The sequence below is a fragment of the Mastigoproctus giganteus genome, chromosome 6 (genome assembly GCF_048544385.1).
Source record: "Mastigoproctus giganteus isolate SK-2022 chromosome 6, ASM4854438v1, whole genome shotgun sequence".
Classification (NCBI taxonomy): domain Eukaryota; kingdom Metazoa; phylum Arthropoda; class Arachnida; order Uropygi; family Thelyphonidae; genus Mastigoproctus; species Mastigoproctus giganteus.
Window position 1 is genome coordinate 158593761 of NC_143580.1, and position 18001 is coordinate 158611761.

Genomic DNA, 18001 nt, shown 5'->3' on the forward strand with positions numbered 1-18001 from the left:
TAATTATATCCTTAAGTAAATCCCACATCACTACACTGTGATTCCTGCCACCTAGTGGTTCCTTTATCTGCAAATTCTTAATACACGAATGATCTCTGCTGATAACCAGATCAAGAGTATTACCCTCTCTTGTTGCCTCTCGAACATACTTCTGCAGAAAACAATCATCCAATAAATTCACAAACGTCTTACTAGTGTGCGAGTGACCAACCCACAAGTTCCGGTCATTATCTGGGAAGTTAAAATCCCCCATTATAAGACATTCTGATTTACTAGCCCACTCTATTTCTCTGTACAATTGTTCGTTGTACTCATTCGAGTCATTAGGCCTATCTATATTCATCCCATGAATTTTATTTTTCTTCTCTGCCACGAGTCGCATTAGTTCATCTGACATCCATTTAGGCCTAAACCTTGAACAGCATATCTTAGTTGGTATGAAAAGCCTAGTAGCTTCCAAAAGTAATTCCTTAGATATTCCCATTTAGAATTTGCTGTTGGTAACATCATCAGTTGGTCCCACTGTATAGAATTTAAAAACTGGCTGATTCCACTGTAGTCACCTTTATGAAAGCAAACAGCCTTCCCTTTACCCCTGATGGTAGTTGCATCTTTAAGTAAATCCTAAATCTGTACACTCGGATCACTGCCACCTAGTTGTTCCTTTATCTGCAGATTCTTAATGCATGAATAAACACTGCTGATAATCAGATCAAGAGTATTTCTCCCTCTGGTGGCAAATGTACGAAATCATATGCCGACATCCAGTGGAGACTTACAACATCCTTCCCACCTCAGTCAAGCTGCAGAGGTTCGGATTACATGCCTCAAACTATTGCCTCTTCTGCACCATTCCAGGTACCCGTGGAACACATGTACCTGGCCAGTTTTGTGAACAACAAACTGATCGGGTATGCATTGGATGCTGCAAGGCTTGCCTACAACCACACCCACACTTGGGAGGACTTCCAGTACTTGCTTCACTCTGAGCAGACATATACAATGTGCAACTTCTTATTCATTGCTGTGAAGGCCATCATTTACACCTTTTGCTTGAAATACATAAGAAACAGGGACGATGTGCCTCCTGTTGACCCATCAGCACAATATCTCAAGTGGAGCCTACTGCAAAATTTGCAGAGCAGAATTCTATCAAGCTCCATCACAGACCTAAAATTTTCAATCATCTTAACAGCTAATGGAACATTGCTGGTCACCTCTTCACCATTACCTTCAATGTGTGCCCTTAAGAAGAGACTGATGAAATGCTAAGAAACTGTCTTAAGTTCCTGAAGTGGAAATGTTTCTCTCCTAAGTCTCTTTATTTTATCTTAATTGTACATCAAGTGTAAATATGAGAGGTGATCATTTAATTCGCAGACTTGTGCAAAGATCTTAATTTTCTGTGAATTTCTCCTTCTCGAAATATCTCTCCATTGAACTTTTCACACTTTCTCCACCATTATACCCACGCATTAAATGCTTCTTGCAAGTCATTTTTTGAAAGACTGCGAATTGCTTCCACTGTGGCTCTGTGAGCATTGTTGCAGACACAAAGTGCTTGCCTTTCAGAGCTTTCTTCAGATGTGGAAACAGGAATAAATCACACGTTGCTAAGTTTGGTGAATAAGGGGGATGTGGCAGTGATCACTGCCTGCACAGTATTAGCTGTATGGGGCCTGGCATTGTCTTGATGGAGAGTTCGGTCACACCGGAATATGGCTGCCCTACCAAGACACTCATTACCATATGCTTCATTCATCTCTTTAACTGCTTCCGATGCATTTAAGCCCCGTCTGACACTGTAAAAGGAAGGGAAGGATTCATGATCATTCTATAAGAGACGTTAACTGCCCTGAATATATCCGGGCATTGGAAATTACTAGTATGTATGATCATAGAGTAAATTATTTAAGAATTGTTCAGTTGAATGGGGAAAAATCAAGAAATGTCATGGATGAAATTAAAGTTGGTATGATTGAAGGAGGTTATGATATTCTGTCTCTCCAAGAACCTTATGTAGGCACATTTGCAAACTCTTTTAAGGTCACTGGATTTCCAATATCTGCTCGTGTTATACACACTACTGTAGTTAAACCTAAAACTGCTATTGTAGTTTTTAATAAGAGTTTTAATATCACTGTTATATCTAATCTTTGCTCTGAACATGCTACTTGGATTCATGTTTCAATTAATATGATGTCATTCTATTTAGTATCTCTATACTGTCCACCTTCATTTAAAATTGATATTTCAGTGCAATACTTAGAAAATGTAATGAATTTTGTAGCTTCTAGTAATCTTATTTTAGCAATGGATGCTAATGCAAAATCACATTTGTGGTATAGTGATATGGTTGATTATAGAGGTGTTCAATTAGAGGAATTCATTTTATGTCATAATTTAAGTGTTTTGAATGAACCTTTTAAACCGTATACTTTTGATAACATTCATGGTGTTTCCAATATTTATATCACCTTGGTAAATAATCATTTAAATATAAGAGTCAGTTCTTGGGTTGTTGTTACAAATATTACTAACAGTGATCACAGAGCTATTGTAATAATTATAAATTTATCAGAAATTAGCAATACAGATATGTCAACAGATGATACTTTGAGATTTAATTATAAGAATATTAATATTAAATTTAAAGGTGCTGCGTTACATAGTTTTTCAGTTTATACTAGGGACAATTTAAATTCATTAACTGCTTCTGAATATGCATTTTTTGTTCAATCTTCTATTTTTAATGCTTTAAATTTGGCTGCTAAGAGAAGGAAACAAAGGTTATAAAGTACCTTGGTGGTCTTTGGAGTTATCAGTATTAAGGAGGGAAGTGTTTAGAATGAGGAAGCTTTTTCAGAGGGTTAGGGGTAGAAGTAATAATGAAGCATTAAGGTATAAAGAAATGTATAAAATTAAGAGGAGAGAATATCATAAGGCAATCTCTCAACACAAATTTAATGCATGGAAAGAATTGGTTTGTACTACTGGAAATAGTGAGCCATGGGGATTGTTGTTTAAGTTAACCAGAAACAAGTTGAATGTTAATAATTTAATTAATACTGTGTATTCAAATGATACTGAGTCTATTCATTGGTACTCTACAATTGCTACTATTACTAGTACTTTATTTCTGAATGACAGTTGTGGGGAAGATAGTGTACAGCAGCAACAAATTAGACAGGGGAATGAACAATATACTGGATCATCTGAGATGGAATTGTTTAATATTGATGAAGTGAAATTTGTATGTTCTAAGGTTGGGGATAATAAAACACCAGGTTTAGACTTGATTGAAAATAATTGTGTTAAAAAGTTTGTTGAGTTGTGTCCAGAAATAATGGTTAATGCGTATACAATAAACCCCCGCTATTCGCGGCTTCACGTATTCGCGATCGCTGATTTAATATAAAATGAAACCTAAAAAAAAATGTGAATTTTAAAGCGCCGTGAATATTATCCGCCATAAAAAAACATAGGCGTGGCTAAAATTATCTTTCCCGGTCAAAACAGCGCTCAGTGGGTGGGGGGGAGAGGAGTGACAAAATCGCGAGCGTGGATGTTTTTCGTTAATCCTTGTTCAGCATGTGTTATGCGCTTGTAATGGAAGTTTTTGTCGTTTACTTTTAATTTATATGCTTATAAATTGAATAAATTTATCAATTTATAAATTGATATGCTTACAAAAGTGATAAATCTACTGTTTTGCAGTGTAAAACAGACTTTTTCGAGTGTGTTAACGGACGAAAGTGACTTTATTGTGGACGAGTTCTTTCTAACCCGTACAAAAATATGGCTACGAATAACAAGAGAAATGTGAAAATATCAAAGAAGGTGATGACATTAGCGAATAAAATTGAGTTATTAAGACAAAATTTCTAATGGTGAAAGTGTCTCCTCAGTGACAAAACATTATAAAATCAATGAGTCAACGGTATGATCGATCAAAAAATCGGAAGAAAAAATTCGCCATAGTGTCTGTGAAAACGCGCTAATTGCTTCAAAAATTTGCTCTATAACTCGTGATGTTAAATTAGAAAAAATGGAAAACGCTTTAAATCTGTAGATAGAAGACCGAACTCAAAATAAAATTCTGTTAAGTTCACTCATGATTCGTGAAAATGCAAAACTCCTTTATCAACACTTTAGCGAAACTGGTGATAACACTGGTGGGATAAGTTTTTTAGCTAGCAAAGGCGCTGGTTTGAAATTTCTAATAAATATTACATTTAATATTAAATTGTTTCTTATTTTCATTTCGATGCCATATGCTTGCATTTCACTATGTACATAGTCATATTATGAAGGTACATATAATACAATAAATAGACAAAATTTTAGACTAGTTTTTCTTATATATTTCATACTTTGGAATGGAACCCCTTTATTACTATGGGAGCCATAACTCAGTATTCACGTATTCGCGACATTCGCAAACCCCCACTATTTGCGGGTTTACTGTAATAAGTGTTTATTGAAAGGAGTTTTTCCAGGATTTTGGAAAATTGCTCTGTTAAAATTATTACAAAAACCTGGCAAATTGTTGACTGATCCTAGGGATTATAGACCCATTTCTTTGTTAGCAAATTTGGGCAAAATATTGGAAAGGGTTGTTGTTGTTGTTAAGGCTAGAGAAATTTTCAATGAAGGAAATCTTCATTTTAAATATCAGTATAGTTTTAAGAGAAATAGCTCAACAGAGGATGCTGATGCCCTATGCGATTTGATTAATTTTAGCTTAAATTCTGGTGAGGAATATGTACTAGCATTATTCATAGATTTCGAAGGAGCATTTGATACTGTATGGTATCAAAGTGTTCTTTTTTCATTAAGAGAATTAAATTGTCCTGATTTGTTATACCAAATTATTAAAAGTTATTTAATGGATAGGCAGATTATTATAAGATCCCAACATCTAACATCTGTGTTGGGTCCTATTTTATGGAATCTGGGCTTAAACCAGTGGTTAAGTAGAACAATCCCTAATTGTTATAAGGTGGCTTATGCTGATGATTTGGTTTTGTGCGTGACAGGGAGATCTAGAGCAGTCTTAGAAAGTAGAATAGAGGTTATTGTTCAGGATTTGACTAATTGGTCTACATTAAACAAACTAAAAATTTCATCTACTAAAACTGTCATGATGTTATTAAAAGGAAAATTAGACTACAACAGACCACCTCGATTATTAGTAAACAGTAAACAAATTAAAAATTTCATCTACTAAAACTGTCATGATGTTATTAAAAGGAAAATTAGACTACAACAGACCACCTCGATTATTAGTAAACAGTAAACAAATTCCTCGTTTCCCAGGTAAAATCTTTAGGGGTTATCTTAGATGATAAGTTATTTGTTTTCACAACATTTGAATTATTTAAGTAGGAAAATAAAAAATTACCCTGCTTCTATAGTTAGGGTTACCAGGAAAGATTGGGGATTAGGTAAACGCATTTTGTGTCTATATTGTAAAGCTATTTTTATTCCAATTGTGTCATATGCTACATCAATCGGCTACGTTCGTACTGTCAATGTAAAATTGAAACAAAAACTATTATCAATACAAAGAATAATGTTGTTAACTATTTTGCGTGTTTGTAAGACCATTTCAACTAATGCTCTACAGGTGATTGCAGGGGTATTGCCTTTGGATTTAGCAGTCGTGTATAGAGCTTTTTGTTATTTTATATGTAAGGGAAAGCATATAAAATAACAAAATGCTGGTTTTATCCCAGTATGGAATGCTCATATTTAATTATGGGGCATGGTTCCTTAAAAAGTAAGTTGCATCAATTTGGTTTAGTGGAAGATCCTTACTGTGTTTGTGGAAGGTTGGAAACATGGGATCATATCTTATATGAATGCAATTTGTATGATGAATTTAGATTAGACTTATTTAATTTGGTACCTAATTTTATTAGGGGTTCTGAATTAATTTGGCTGTCTAATGAAAGGAATTTTGTAGAATTTCAATGGTTTTGCAGGTTTACATTTAATAAAAGGAGTATACCTGTGGTTACTAATACTGACTAAAGACCCGTACCCTTTTTTTTTTTTTTTTTTTTCTTCTCTGGGTGGATAGGCATTCTGTCCTGGAGGCGGGAGAAAACCTTTTTTTTTTTTTTTTTTTTTTTTTGCAGGCTTTGTGGAATGACCATGAGGTGGGATTGTTGCACTCACTAGTAAGAAGTATTCTCCTAGTTGTATTTTTTATTTTTTGCTGGTTCTTGGGTGTGGGCAGCCCAGGAGTGGGACTGCTGGCACCCACCAGTCTTGCACACTTACTGGTGGGTGCGGGATCTAGGTGCAATATGTACCGCCAGAGTTAGTAGACCCAGGCTTAACTCCTTGTGCCAGGGATGGGTACCAGGTGGTAATTGCCCAATGGACCTGGTGGCAGAGTAACCTGTTTCACTTTACAAGACATTACACACACGTGTACACACACTTACACTAACAGGCCATTATGAGAACATGGTATTATATTCTAAATTGGTGGAGATGGATGTATGTCCGGGTGCCACCCTTCAACAGTTAAATACATATATACATACACCAGAATATGGCTGTCCTACAAGACACACATTACCATATGCTTCATTCATCTCTTTAACTGCTTCCGATGCATTTAAGCCCCATCTGACACAATAACAAATTGCATATTGCTGTCTGATCTATATGTCCAACATGATACTTGTTTCAAAACAATTGTCAGTGACACACGGCTAAAAAAAAACTCTCATCATGCAACACTAGCTCGACACTGGCAACATCCTTCCCACCTCGGTAACTGGCAACATCCTTCCCACTGGCATGCGCAAACAGTCTGCTCAGTAGTAGTCAGGGAGAGCACCTGTAATGGCAGTTATGGAAAGTTCGCGCAGTAAACATAAAATCTTGCACCAGTCCCCGAAGTAAATGATCACCCTCATAGATTTATATTTATAAAATGTATTTGCTGTTTGTGTTTAAACAAAAAAAAACTATCCATCCAAGTGCCATTGGGCCAGACAATGTCCATTATAAGATGATTAAAGATCTTTCATCAGAATAAGAATCTATAGATTTCCTGCTCTGTCTCTGCAACAGAATGTCTTGAAGATCAGTTCCCAGAATCCTGGAAGGCAATTGTAGTTGCCTTTCCCAAACCAGGAAAGGATCCAGAAATTCTGAAAAATTATTGCATAATTGCTCTGACCAGCTGCTTGTGTAAGATCCCAGAAAGGATAATATCAGTGTCCATGTCATGTGGTTTTTAGAAGCCTGTGAACTCTTTTCCAGAACATAGTGTGGCTGCTAAAGAAACAGATCAACACAACCATTTAATTTTACCAGTAATGTTATTGAAGATACATTTCCTTAAATGCAGGCACCTGGTGTCTGTTTTCTTTGATATACAAAAAACATATACCATGGCTTGGGAATTCAGAATTTTAAAAGATATTCACAAACTGGATCTTGGGTCATCAAGCATTTTTATTAAAAATTTTCTAATAGAGGTGAGAGTTCCCCAAGGATCAGTTTTAAGTGAATGCTTTTTGCTATAAAAGTTAATTCTCTTACTGAACAACTTCCAACTATAAACCCTTTTATTGATGACTTCAGTATTTTTACACACTCATGCAATATGAGGGTTATCAAACAGCAGTTTCAGCAACCCACCTAACTGCCTCATTTCCTGGGAAATGGCTAAACATTCCTCCAACACATCCATCAACTGCAGGCAAGGTGGGCTTGCCTCCTACATGCCTGAATTTCATAATTGTGAAAGTTCTCCAGTCATACCATCCTGTAACACGTTATGCATACCTTTTTTCCATTTGAAACCATAATTATATTTAAGTAAAGGTTTGAATAATAAGAATATTAAAATAAGCACCAATGAATATTTCTCCCTTAAAAATTAAACTAAAATTACAAAAATTATCGTAGTGCACAGTATTTGAATATTGTAGTCTGTCCAGAAGTTCTTCAAGTTCATGCCATCTGTCTGTATCTCAGATAGCTTGAGCATATGCTCAAGCTATCTGAGCCTTGAGATAGCTTGAAAGTTGTGTGCCTTGAAAGTTGCAATAATCCTCTGATCCATTGGTTGCAGCACTGAAGTTGTGTTTGGTGGCAGAAACACAATTTTGATGTTTGATTCAATTCATCCAACTGTGAAGGATGATCAGAGGCATTGTCAAGGATTACCAGGATTTTGAAGGGGAGGATGCTGGCAGTGGTCTTTCATCTGATAAAATGATGCCCAAAATATGCCTTGAATATGACAGCTGTAACCCACGTCTTTCAGTTTCTTGCTACCCCTGAATTTTTCTGTGTTATACATAAGAAGAGATTTCCCTTGACATCCCTGGCAGATTATCACCAAGGAGCAGTTAAGGTGACCCTTTGTTGCCTTAAAGCCTATGTACCTATGGTCACACCTTCTTTTATGAAATAAGTGTTTCTTCAACATTAAACTTGTTTAATATTGATGAATCTTCAGATTACAAGGGTAAAACTGCAAAAATGTGAAATCCACTGCTACGGAAGCTGTGCATATAAACTAGAGTAGAAATGCCCTTTCTCGTGAGTGAGAAAAAAAAGTGGCTACTGCAAACCCACTGCACAACAGCCAATGCTTTCATAGATATTTTATTTTTCAGGGTGGATTTTTTTTTAATATTACAATCTCACATAAAGTCAGAGAATATTTAAATAGTGGACTGCATTTTTTTTTTTTTTTTTTTTTATGAAAACCTCAAACACGAAAGGAATCAAAACCTATAGTACTTAGTACCGTGCATGGGTTGAAGGAGAAGTATGGGGGGAGGGGGATGCCGGAAACTTTGCTCTAGAGACTAAACATGGCTTTCACCACTTCAAGCCTCCAATAAGCAAAGTGGTGGTATTTCACCAGTTGATGAAAGTCATCTGCTATATGACTAAAAGTATTTAGACACCCCTTCATGAATATTCTGCACTGTTCCAGAAATTTTCTACACATGCATATCAGCTCAGACATATTAATATCCAGATTGTCCAGATATTACTTGTTGGAGTGCATTGTCTCGACCATGAGTTTGGTGGAGACTGTCTGATGATATGAGAATTTTAATCTGGTTCAAACTCCAGCTGTTGGCAGTAGTGCCTAAACTATGAAGCTCATTATATACTCAAATAATTTGGACAATGCCAGTAACATGCAGTAGTACAACAAAAACATGTCCTGTCAGTATCAACAGGGCAATGCTCCATGTCATATAGCAAAAGTTCCAGAATTTTGAACAGTAATATTGAAAAGTTGGATGGCTGGATCAGGCTATTGCTAAAACAGCCTTCTTCAAAACCAGTTCTGGCTGCTGCTTTGTGGGTGGAATTGAGGAAATTAGTAGAAAATATGCCCAGGTTTGACAAAAGGCATTCATAATGGCCTAGTGTAAATTTGAATTAAAAGCTCATTTTGCAAACATCTTTGTGGTGTGTGTATGTGTGTGACCATGCCAATACTCTGAGTACTGAGAGCAAGTTTGAAATCGAGATTTTTCTGCTTTAATAAATAAAAAAAGAACACAGCATGCACAAGTTGCAACAAACGTGATATGCGCAAGTGAGATACGGAGTAATGAGTTTCTGAAAATTTATTTATGTTTTTTATATGATTGAATATTTCATGAAAGAGGAAACACATTTCACCATAATAACATGAAAACCCACAGAATTCCAGCTATAGGAACTTTAGCTTTAGCAAATGCAAGAAGATCGAGTTTACTACCCGATTATAATTGATTGCACTAACAGAAGAGCCCAGTAAACTGGAAACTGCAAATTGTTTTTATTGTTTTATGGTAGTGACCTCCAGAAATGTGTTTTAGAAAAATATCATGAAAGCGATAACAACTTAGTGAGTCAACAGCGGGGATTCACTAAAAGAAATGGAAACATTGAAAAATTACATCTAACATAATAGCAGGATTTTCCCAGCACAAAAGCTCAAAAATACCATGTTATGCTAGGTTTCCCGCAATTCTCTAACCATGTTAGAGTGAAACCATGTTATATAAGTACCTTGTTGTGCGAGGATTGCCGCAATTTATCATCTGTGTTGTGTTAGAGTGAAACCATGTTGTAGAAGTACAGTGTTATATGGGGGGGGATTTGCCTGTACACATATTCCTTTTATTACTAGTAAAACAGTTTCCTCATATTGTTACAAATTGTCTGTACAAAGAGTTAGGTTACAGTGCTACTATCCAACTAGCACTATAATTTTAACATGAGTTTTTACCACTCAATATTTGCCAGCAATATGCAAAACATAAACAAAATAGGGTATTGAGAATGGAAGAGGAGCCTGTAGCTGTTCATAGAAAATAAATTGTATTTGAATTATAATGCAAAAGTAGCAAGTAACACAAACTTAGATATGTTAAAGTACCATTGATAAAAGTATATTAATTTTGCTTCAAAAGGAAATCAGTCATATTGGAATTCTTATATTTTCAAAACAAAGCTAAAAAAAAAATAAAGAAAAATTTTTTAATAAAAGTTATAATGTACTTCATCATTGCAGACACTGAATACATGTAAGAATAAATTTTATACCATGTTCAAGCATCAGTGTATCTAAAAGAGCGAAGAACAAATAAATAAATATACTGTGTTCTTTGAAATCCATTACTTTGGGAAGGATGAAAAGAGACACCGATTAATGCCAATCAGTTATACTGAATTTTATAATTACAACCAGGCTTTGAAGAAACAGATTATAAAATAATACATATATACAGAGTGATCTGTTGCCTTGCAGTTTTCAAATTTTTGGGAGACTGAAAAATCATCCAGTAGGATATCAGTTCTGTACAAACAATGAAATAAAGGAAGTTGTCAAACAATGGTGCCAATAGCAACCAAAATACTTGAATAAACAGGCTGTATAAAATTCTGGTGTGTGGATGGGATAAGTACCTAAAATGTGATGGAGGTTTATTTATTTATTTTTATTTATTTTTTTTTAAATCCAAAAATACAAAAAAATTATAAATTTTTTACTAATAATTTGTATTTTACTAACAATCATAAAGTACCAATTATTAGTAAAAAAAATAATTCTCATTTTCATTTAAAGACACCCCAGGGGATCACATCTGGTAAGTATGGGCTTGGCAAACCCAGGATCCTGAGCTGGATATCATCATTCTCTTTCTTCGTGATTCTTTTCTACTTTTGACTCTCTCTCTCTCAGGGTAACTCGGGATTTTTTTTTTGGCTGGTGCAGCATAAGCCTCAGGCTTCCTTGCATCTTATGGCTAATAATAATAAAATAATATCTCATCCTCAAAGATAAAGGGGATGAAATTGACTCTTATCATCTATATTCTTTTAGAATGATACTGCAGCCTTCACCTCACCCCACTTAAGTAATTAAAAATCTTGGAAAAGAAAAGAAAAAAAGAAAGAGGATAGGGAGAATAATTAGTGCATTTGAAGGATGGTTTTTTTTTTTTTTTTAGAAATTTTTTGCTAATACATTTAGAATAAAAATCGCAACTCCTGCTCTGAATATTACAGTTGGAAATGGAGCTAATGGCTTAGCTACTTCCTTCTTTTATATCAGTTACCTAAATTGAGCCTTATTACTTAGAGTAGGATTCCTTGTAATTCTTATTTTAAATGTTATAATTTTAATCATTTTTGTTTCTTTCAGCTGTTTTTGTTTCACTTTTTATCATATGCAATCATTTTTACTTGAATATAATGTTTTTATCCTTCTGCTGCTGTAACATATATTTTTATTCTCATATTACTTTAACATATTAAGGGCTGTGACTAGAGCCCTTAATGTTTTGATAGTGCTTTTACATCCCTGTGTTGCTATCTTAACTTCACAAGTTGGGGCAAAAGGAAAAGAACTCGTGTCCCAAGATGTTCATTTTAAGGTGTTATTCATAGTCACTTGAACATACTTGTTATTAGCAATATATGGAATATTGTAATGCAATAAATTAATTGAAATGTATTCCATATATTGCTATAATTTGAATAAAAGTTTTAGTTTTTTTGATTTTAGAAGTGGCAGAAGCCTTGAAACTATTACACACCTAGATACAGGCACAATATGGTCTTAGCAGCCCTTGTGCCATTAAATAACAAAACAACACCTAGTTACATGTCCATAGTATGAATTTTAACGCTAACTATAAGTTTGCTTTAAAATTTTATTATTTATCATATCTGTTTTTATTTTATGTGTTTATTATATCTGTAATCTAAATTGTTAAATATATATTATTTGTATTATGTTTTTGAACTAAAAAGGCAAAGTGGTTTTTTTTTTACTAAGTTCTAAAAATTGATTCTTAATCATTTAATCCTAACAGTCATTAGAATCTTGCCATCCAAGTGGAATAACAAGTCACACGCTTCTTAATATTCCAAATAAACTCTCTGCTGAAAGTGTAGATTTGCTGAAAAAGGTAACTCTTTGTTACTGCTGTAGTATTGTTTATATATTTAAATATATATATATATATTTATTTTTTTTTTTTTTTGTTTCAAAGTAATTTTAGAATTCATTCCTTTTAGTAAGTGAAAGTGCAATTTCTTCATTTTTTTTTTTTTTTTTTTTAATTCACTGTGCTCATCTTCAGTATATATTATTATTATTGCCAGATTTGTTCTACAAGGGATTTTACTGTAGAGTAAAATCCTTAGAGAACAAATCAGCTGTGGATTTGAGGCAATGCTGTTTTATATTTGTATACTAAAATTTTATAATCCATGTTTTGTTTTAAGGGGTAAGGGGTACTCTTACCAAGAAAGGCTTCATTCTGCAAATTGCAGCATTTGAAGACTAAGCAGCAATTTTCAACCGGTGTGCTGCGAAGGGTCTACAGATGTGCTGCTGAATTTTGGGGAAGGTAGAAAAGAAGCAAGAAAAAAATTGGGGAATGAAAAAAATTCGTCGAGGTAAATTTTAGAAGTACTGTATATTCTTCATGAAAGGCCAATAAGGATGAAAACAATAACAGTTTAATATTAAAAAAAAAGTTATTATAGTAAAATTCCAAGAACTTCCGTCCCTGTTGCTACAGGTCCCAAAATAACTCTGCAATATACTTTTACCACCCCACCGGTGTCAGTCTTCAGTCAGCTGTTGTTCACATCGGGTGTGTTATTCTGTGTGAGTCTGCACTAATGCATTTTTGTTTGTTTCTATTTCATTTTAATTATTTTGTTATATCTGAATTGTTGATTTTTATTTTTATTTTTTTATGGCTTATTAGATATGGACAGATTTCTAATTAAAAAACGTAAGTTAGATGATGACAATGAATCAAGTGTAGTTGGCACTAGTTCTGGTAGTATAACACATAGTGCAGTTAGTATTAGTTCTAAAACTGTCATGTGCCAGTATAATGAAGACTATTTGTCTTTTTCGGATTCTTTTCATCTGGAGAAGAGCAGCCACGTCCAAAGTGTGTTGTTTGTGGTGAGAAACTGGCAAACCAAGCTATGGTTTCATGTAAGCTGAAAAGACACCTTCACAAAAAGCACTCACATTTATGCAAGAAACCAATTGAATATTTTTAAAGGCTTATAGCTGATCAAACATGCCAGGCTGAACAATGGACCAAAATCACAACTATTTCTGACAAAGCTCAAGAAGCAAGCTATGCTGTTGCTGAAATTGTGGAAAAAAAGATGAAATCACATACAATTGCTGAGTCAGTAATTTTACCAGCATGCATAAATATTATGTTTGGCGAGGAATATGAAAAAGAGATTTTGAAAATCCTTGTCTGATAACACTATTAGTCAGTGTATACAAGACATGTCTCAAGACGTTAAGTCACATCTGGAGAAGAGCAGTATACCAATAACATTAAAGCTAACGATAGCTAACATTAAAGAAACCGATTTTTTTGCCATCCAGTTGGACGAGTCAACTGACATCACTGGAAAAGCTCAACTGCTAGCATTCATCAGGTTTGTTTGTAATGGAGACATCATTATTTTGGAGACATCAAAATAAAAATTTAACAATTTTTATTTTGCAAACCACTTCCAGAAACTACTGTGGACTAACTTCGTGAGAAGTGAAATAACTGCGGACAACTGTGTTGTCCGCAGTTATTTCACTTCTCACGATTTGTCATGGAAATCATGCAAGCATCTGCACCGATGGTGCTCTCTCAATGTTGGGAAGCCTGAAAGGATTCGTCACACTGGCCAAGCAAAAGAACCCTGGCATTGTTTTTACACACTGTTTCCTGCACAGAAAGGCCCTCATTTCAAAATCAGTAGTACCTGAGCCCCAAAAAGTACTGGATGAGACGATCAAAATGGTTAACTACAAGAGTAGACCATTAAAATTGAGGTTGTTTTCGGCACTGTGTCCTGCCATGGAAGCTGCTCACACAGAAGTGAGGTGGCTATCTTGAAGGCGGGTACTTTCAAGATTCTATGAACTGAGGGAAGAGTTTATTGTTTTTTATCTGAAGAGTCTGAGCTGACTTGCTTAGTGATGAGACCTGGTGCAATAAAGTTGCTTTCCTAGCTGACATTTCCCAAGCCTTGAACAATTAACAAGAGTATGCAGGGAAAGAATGAAATATTCTTACTTTTACTGATAAAATTAACTCTTTTAAGGAAAAATTAACATTGTGGGGAGCCAGAATCAAAAAAGAGAACAAAGTTGAAATGTTTGAGCTGACAAAAAGTTGCAGATTGGACAAAAATCTTGTCGATTTAATTCTACAAAGTTTGTCACTTCTGAGTAAAAACATTGAAAAGTATTTCCCGTCACTTGATGTATTTCCTTGGACTGGGTAACAGATCTTTTTTGTTAAGTGCGTTGGAATCAGCAGAGTTCACTGTTGCAAACGATGATGAGCTGGCGGAAATAAGAAACAACAGAGGACTGAAACTAAAGGATTCATCAACAGATTTGCCCTCATTCTGGTTGACTCTCCTACAGGAGTACCCTATTATCACAAAGAAGGCAATTGAAGCACTCCTTCCTTTCTCTACATCATATCTGGGTGAGGCTGGCTTTTCTGCTATGAACACAATGAAGAGCAAGAACAGGTTGCGGCTTCAAACGTTGGAGGACTTAAGGGTATGCTTATCAACCATCCGACCTCGGACAAGAGACATCACCAAGCACAGGTTTCCCACTGATACTTTTATATAAATGATATTTTAATCATTTTTTTTTATAAATAGCATCTTTTTCAAGGATGTCTTATTTCAATAATTGGAATAATAACAAATATGAACATAAATTTTAAAAATAAATCTTGAGATCCAGATCAATATTATTTTAAAAAATAACACAATGATTAGAATTTTAGCTATTGGACTTTTAAACACAATCTTAATACGCATTTTTTTAATGATAAAATCTCCTTAAAAAACTGATGATGTGCCTTTACAATTTTATAACCTTGCTCAGTGTGCCGTGAGTTGAAAATCGCTGTTTTAGAGAGTTGTACCACTGTGTGTACAGGCATGCAAGCATAATGTGTACATGTAGTCCAGTGCGTCATATGCACACTAAATACAGTGTACTTACTAGTAAAATAATAAGGGAAGTTTACCTCAATATAGTACGTAGAACACTTCCGTATGATACTCTCCAGAAATTAAAAAAAAAACGAAAAACTTACATTAGAGTAACAAATAGTTTAAAAAATAATTAAAGCTCAATTTAATACAATTAAAAATCAATTTAACGAATTTATTTTTAATTGTGTTAAATTGATTTTTAATTATTTTTAAAATTATTTGTTACTCTAATGTAAGTTTTTCGATATTTTCGTTTTAATTTCTGGACAATATCATACGGAAGTGTTCTAAGTAGTATATTGAGGTAAACTTCTCTTATTATTTTACAAATATTGATATCAACGTAGAACGTATTGAGCATTACAGCTCTGGTTCATACTATCTAGAAAATATTGTGAAATTGTAGTACAATTTCACAGTATTTTCATATTATGAAATTGTACTACAATAAACCATCGCTAATATGGATTAATTGGAGGAGAGGTTATCCAGATTAAGCGATAATCCGAATTAGTGAAGCAAAAGATTACCCTAAAAGACAAAAAAACTTAGAACACAAATAAATGGAAAATATAATGATATAGGTAGTGCTGATAAAAATAAATAAAAAAATCTCACACTATAGAGCCTTTATTTAAAAACTATAAAAAGATAATACATTTATCCACCGATAGATAAATTTTATTGTCTTTTTACATTTATCAGGTGGTGTTGGCGTGTGACGCCAATGCCGCTTGATCAGCACTTCTTTTGGCTTTTTTAATGTCTGGTTATTTGATACACTGCTTTTATCACTCCCCACATCGAATTTTAAAGCAAATGTCTTTATAGATACTTTTTGTTTCTTTAATATCTGACACAGCCTGTTGGCCAATACCAAATTCTTCAAAAAAATTTTTTTGTGTTAAAGTTTTTTAATGATAGTTAAAGTAGCGGGTTTTCTTTTTTATTCCACTTTTTAATTCTTTAGGACCCATGATTATATAAAATATTTTGACATATGTATATATGTCTGAGTCAAACAGATGTCCGACTCAGAGTCAACAATACTGAACAACACGCAAGACAAGTAATATATGTTCTGTCTATATCTGCAAAGTTAATCAGCATGCAGTCGGAGTTACTCATCTGCCTTCCTAAATTCTGTCTTTGAAAGTACTCAACTGTGAACAGAATTTTTCATATTTCAATCCGGATTATCCAACATCCAGATTAACTGTAACCGGATTAGCGAGAGTTTACTGTATTTTGATATAACTTGTTCGTTGTATTAAATTATTAATTACTATTGAATTAAAAAAATCATTCTTAAAAATGTACCAAAAGAGGAAAGTTGATTTGGAATGTAGTGTTTTTAATCAAAGGGGTGAACTGAAGACTGTTTATTCATTGAATATGATGAAAAAGCAGTGTGTTTGATGTGTAAGGAGACGGTGTCACTTTTTAAAGAATATAATTTAAAAAGACATGATTTCAAGCACAAATCTTATGATCAATATAAAGGAGTGTTGCGAAAAGAAAAGTGTTAAAAAAAAAAATGAACAATACAAAACATTAAGTGTATCTATAATTGTATTTATTTATATTAAAAGCAGTGATCCTTTTCAGGTTGTAAATTTTCTAAAGTGAGCATTTAAAAACAACGGTAAGGTATTTTTATAAAAAACAAAAGTAAAGTAAATTTTAAAAAAACAAGTAAGTTATATCTGAGAATAAGTAACATTAGTCTTCTCCTTAGGTGAAGCGTTACTTATTCGAAGTAGTGCAATATCATGACAACTCGTGAAGGTATTCACAATACGAGATATAACTTAAAACGCCGTTTTACTAATATTCTGATTTATTCAGATATAGCTATGTACTTCTGATGCACTTGCACTATATTTATACGTAGTCTAGACTCCTCCATAGCTTGAGGCTTATGCCCTAAATGCTTTAGAGTCTAAATACATGATACACCATCAGGCATCTCTCATATTGTGGAGTTATACTTCATAACTGTTTTGCCATCATTGCATCACTCGGGTACGTACCTACCACCCACTGAAGAAGGGCCAAATAGCCCTGAAACGGCACCACGGGGAGCCTGATGATGATCAGCAGCCTCCATGATAGCAAGGCAAAATTCAAACCCAAAAATAAAACTTCTGCTGGTCCACAATTAATTCTTTATTGCTCAGGTTGAGGACAAATTGTAAACATTTTGATTATTATTATTATTAGCTATGTGGTGCAAGGAAGCCTGAGGCTTATGCTGCACCAGCCAAAAAAAAAAATTCCCGAGTTCCCCTGAGAGAGAGAGAGAGTGAGTCAAAAGTAGAATGGAATCACCAAGAGAAGAATGATGATAACCAGCTCGGGACCCTGGGTGTGCCAAGCCCATACTCAACATGCATGAAACTAAAAGTGATAAAACATATATCAATGAGCTTTCAAGATTGATGTG

General features: G+C 34.2%; 1 protein-coding gene across 1 annotated transcript in view; it reads left to right on the plus strand.

Annotated features, from left to right (window-relative positions):
• The window catches only part of LOC150084689 (inactive ribosomal protein S6 kinase delta-1-like), a 290509-nt gene that overhangs the window by 262217 nt on the left and 10291 nt on the right, over positions 1-18001 (plus strand). The window contains exon 12 of the mRNA XM_090376322.1: positions 12366-12461. Within this exon, the coding sequence (XP_090232448.1) occupies positions 12366-12461 (96 nt within the window). The remainder of the gene's footprint in view (positions 1-12365; positions 12462-18001) is intronic.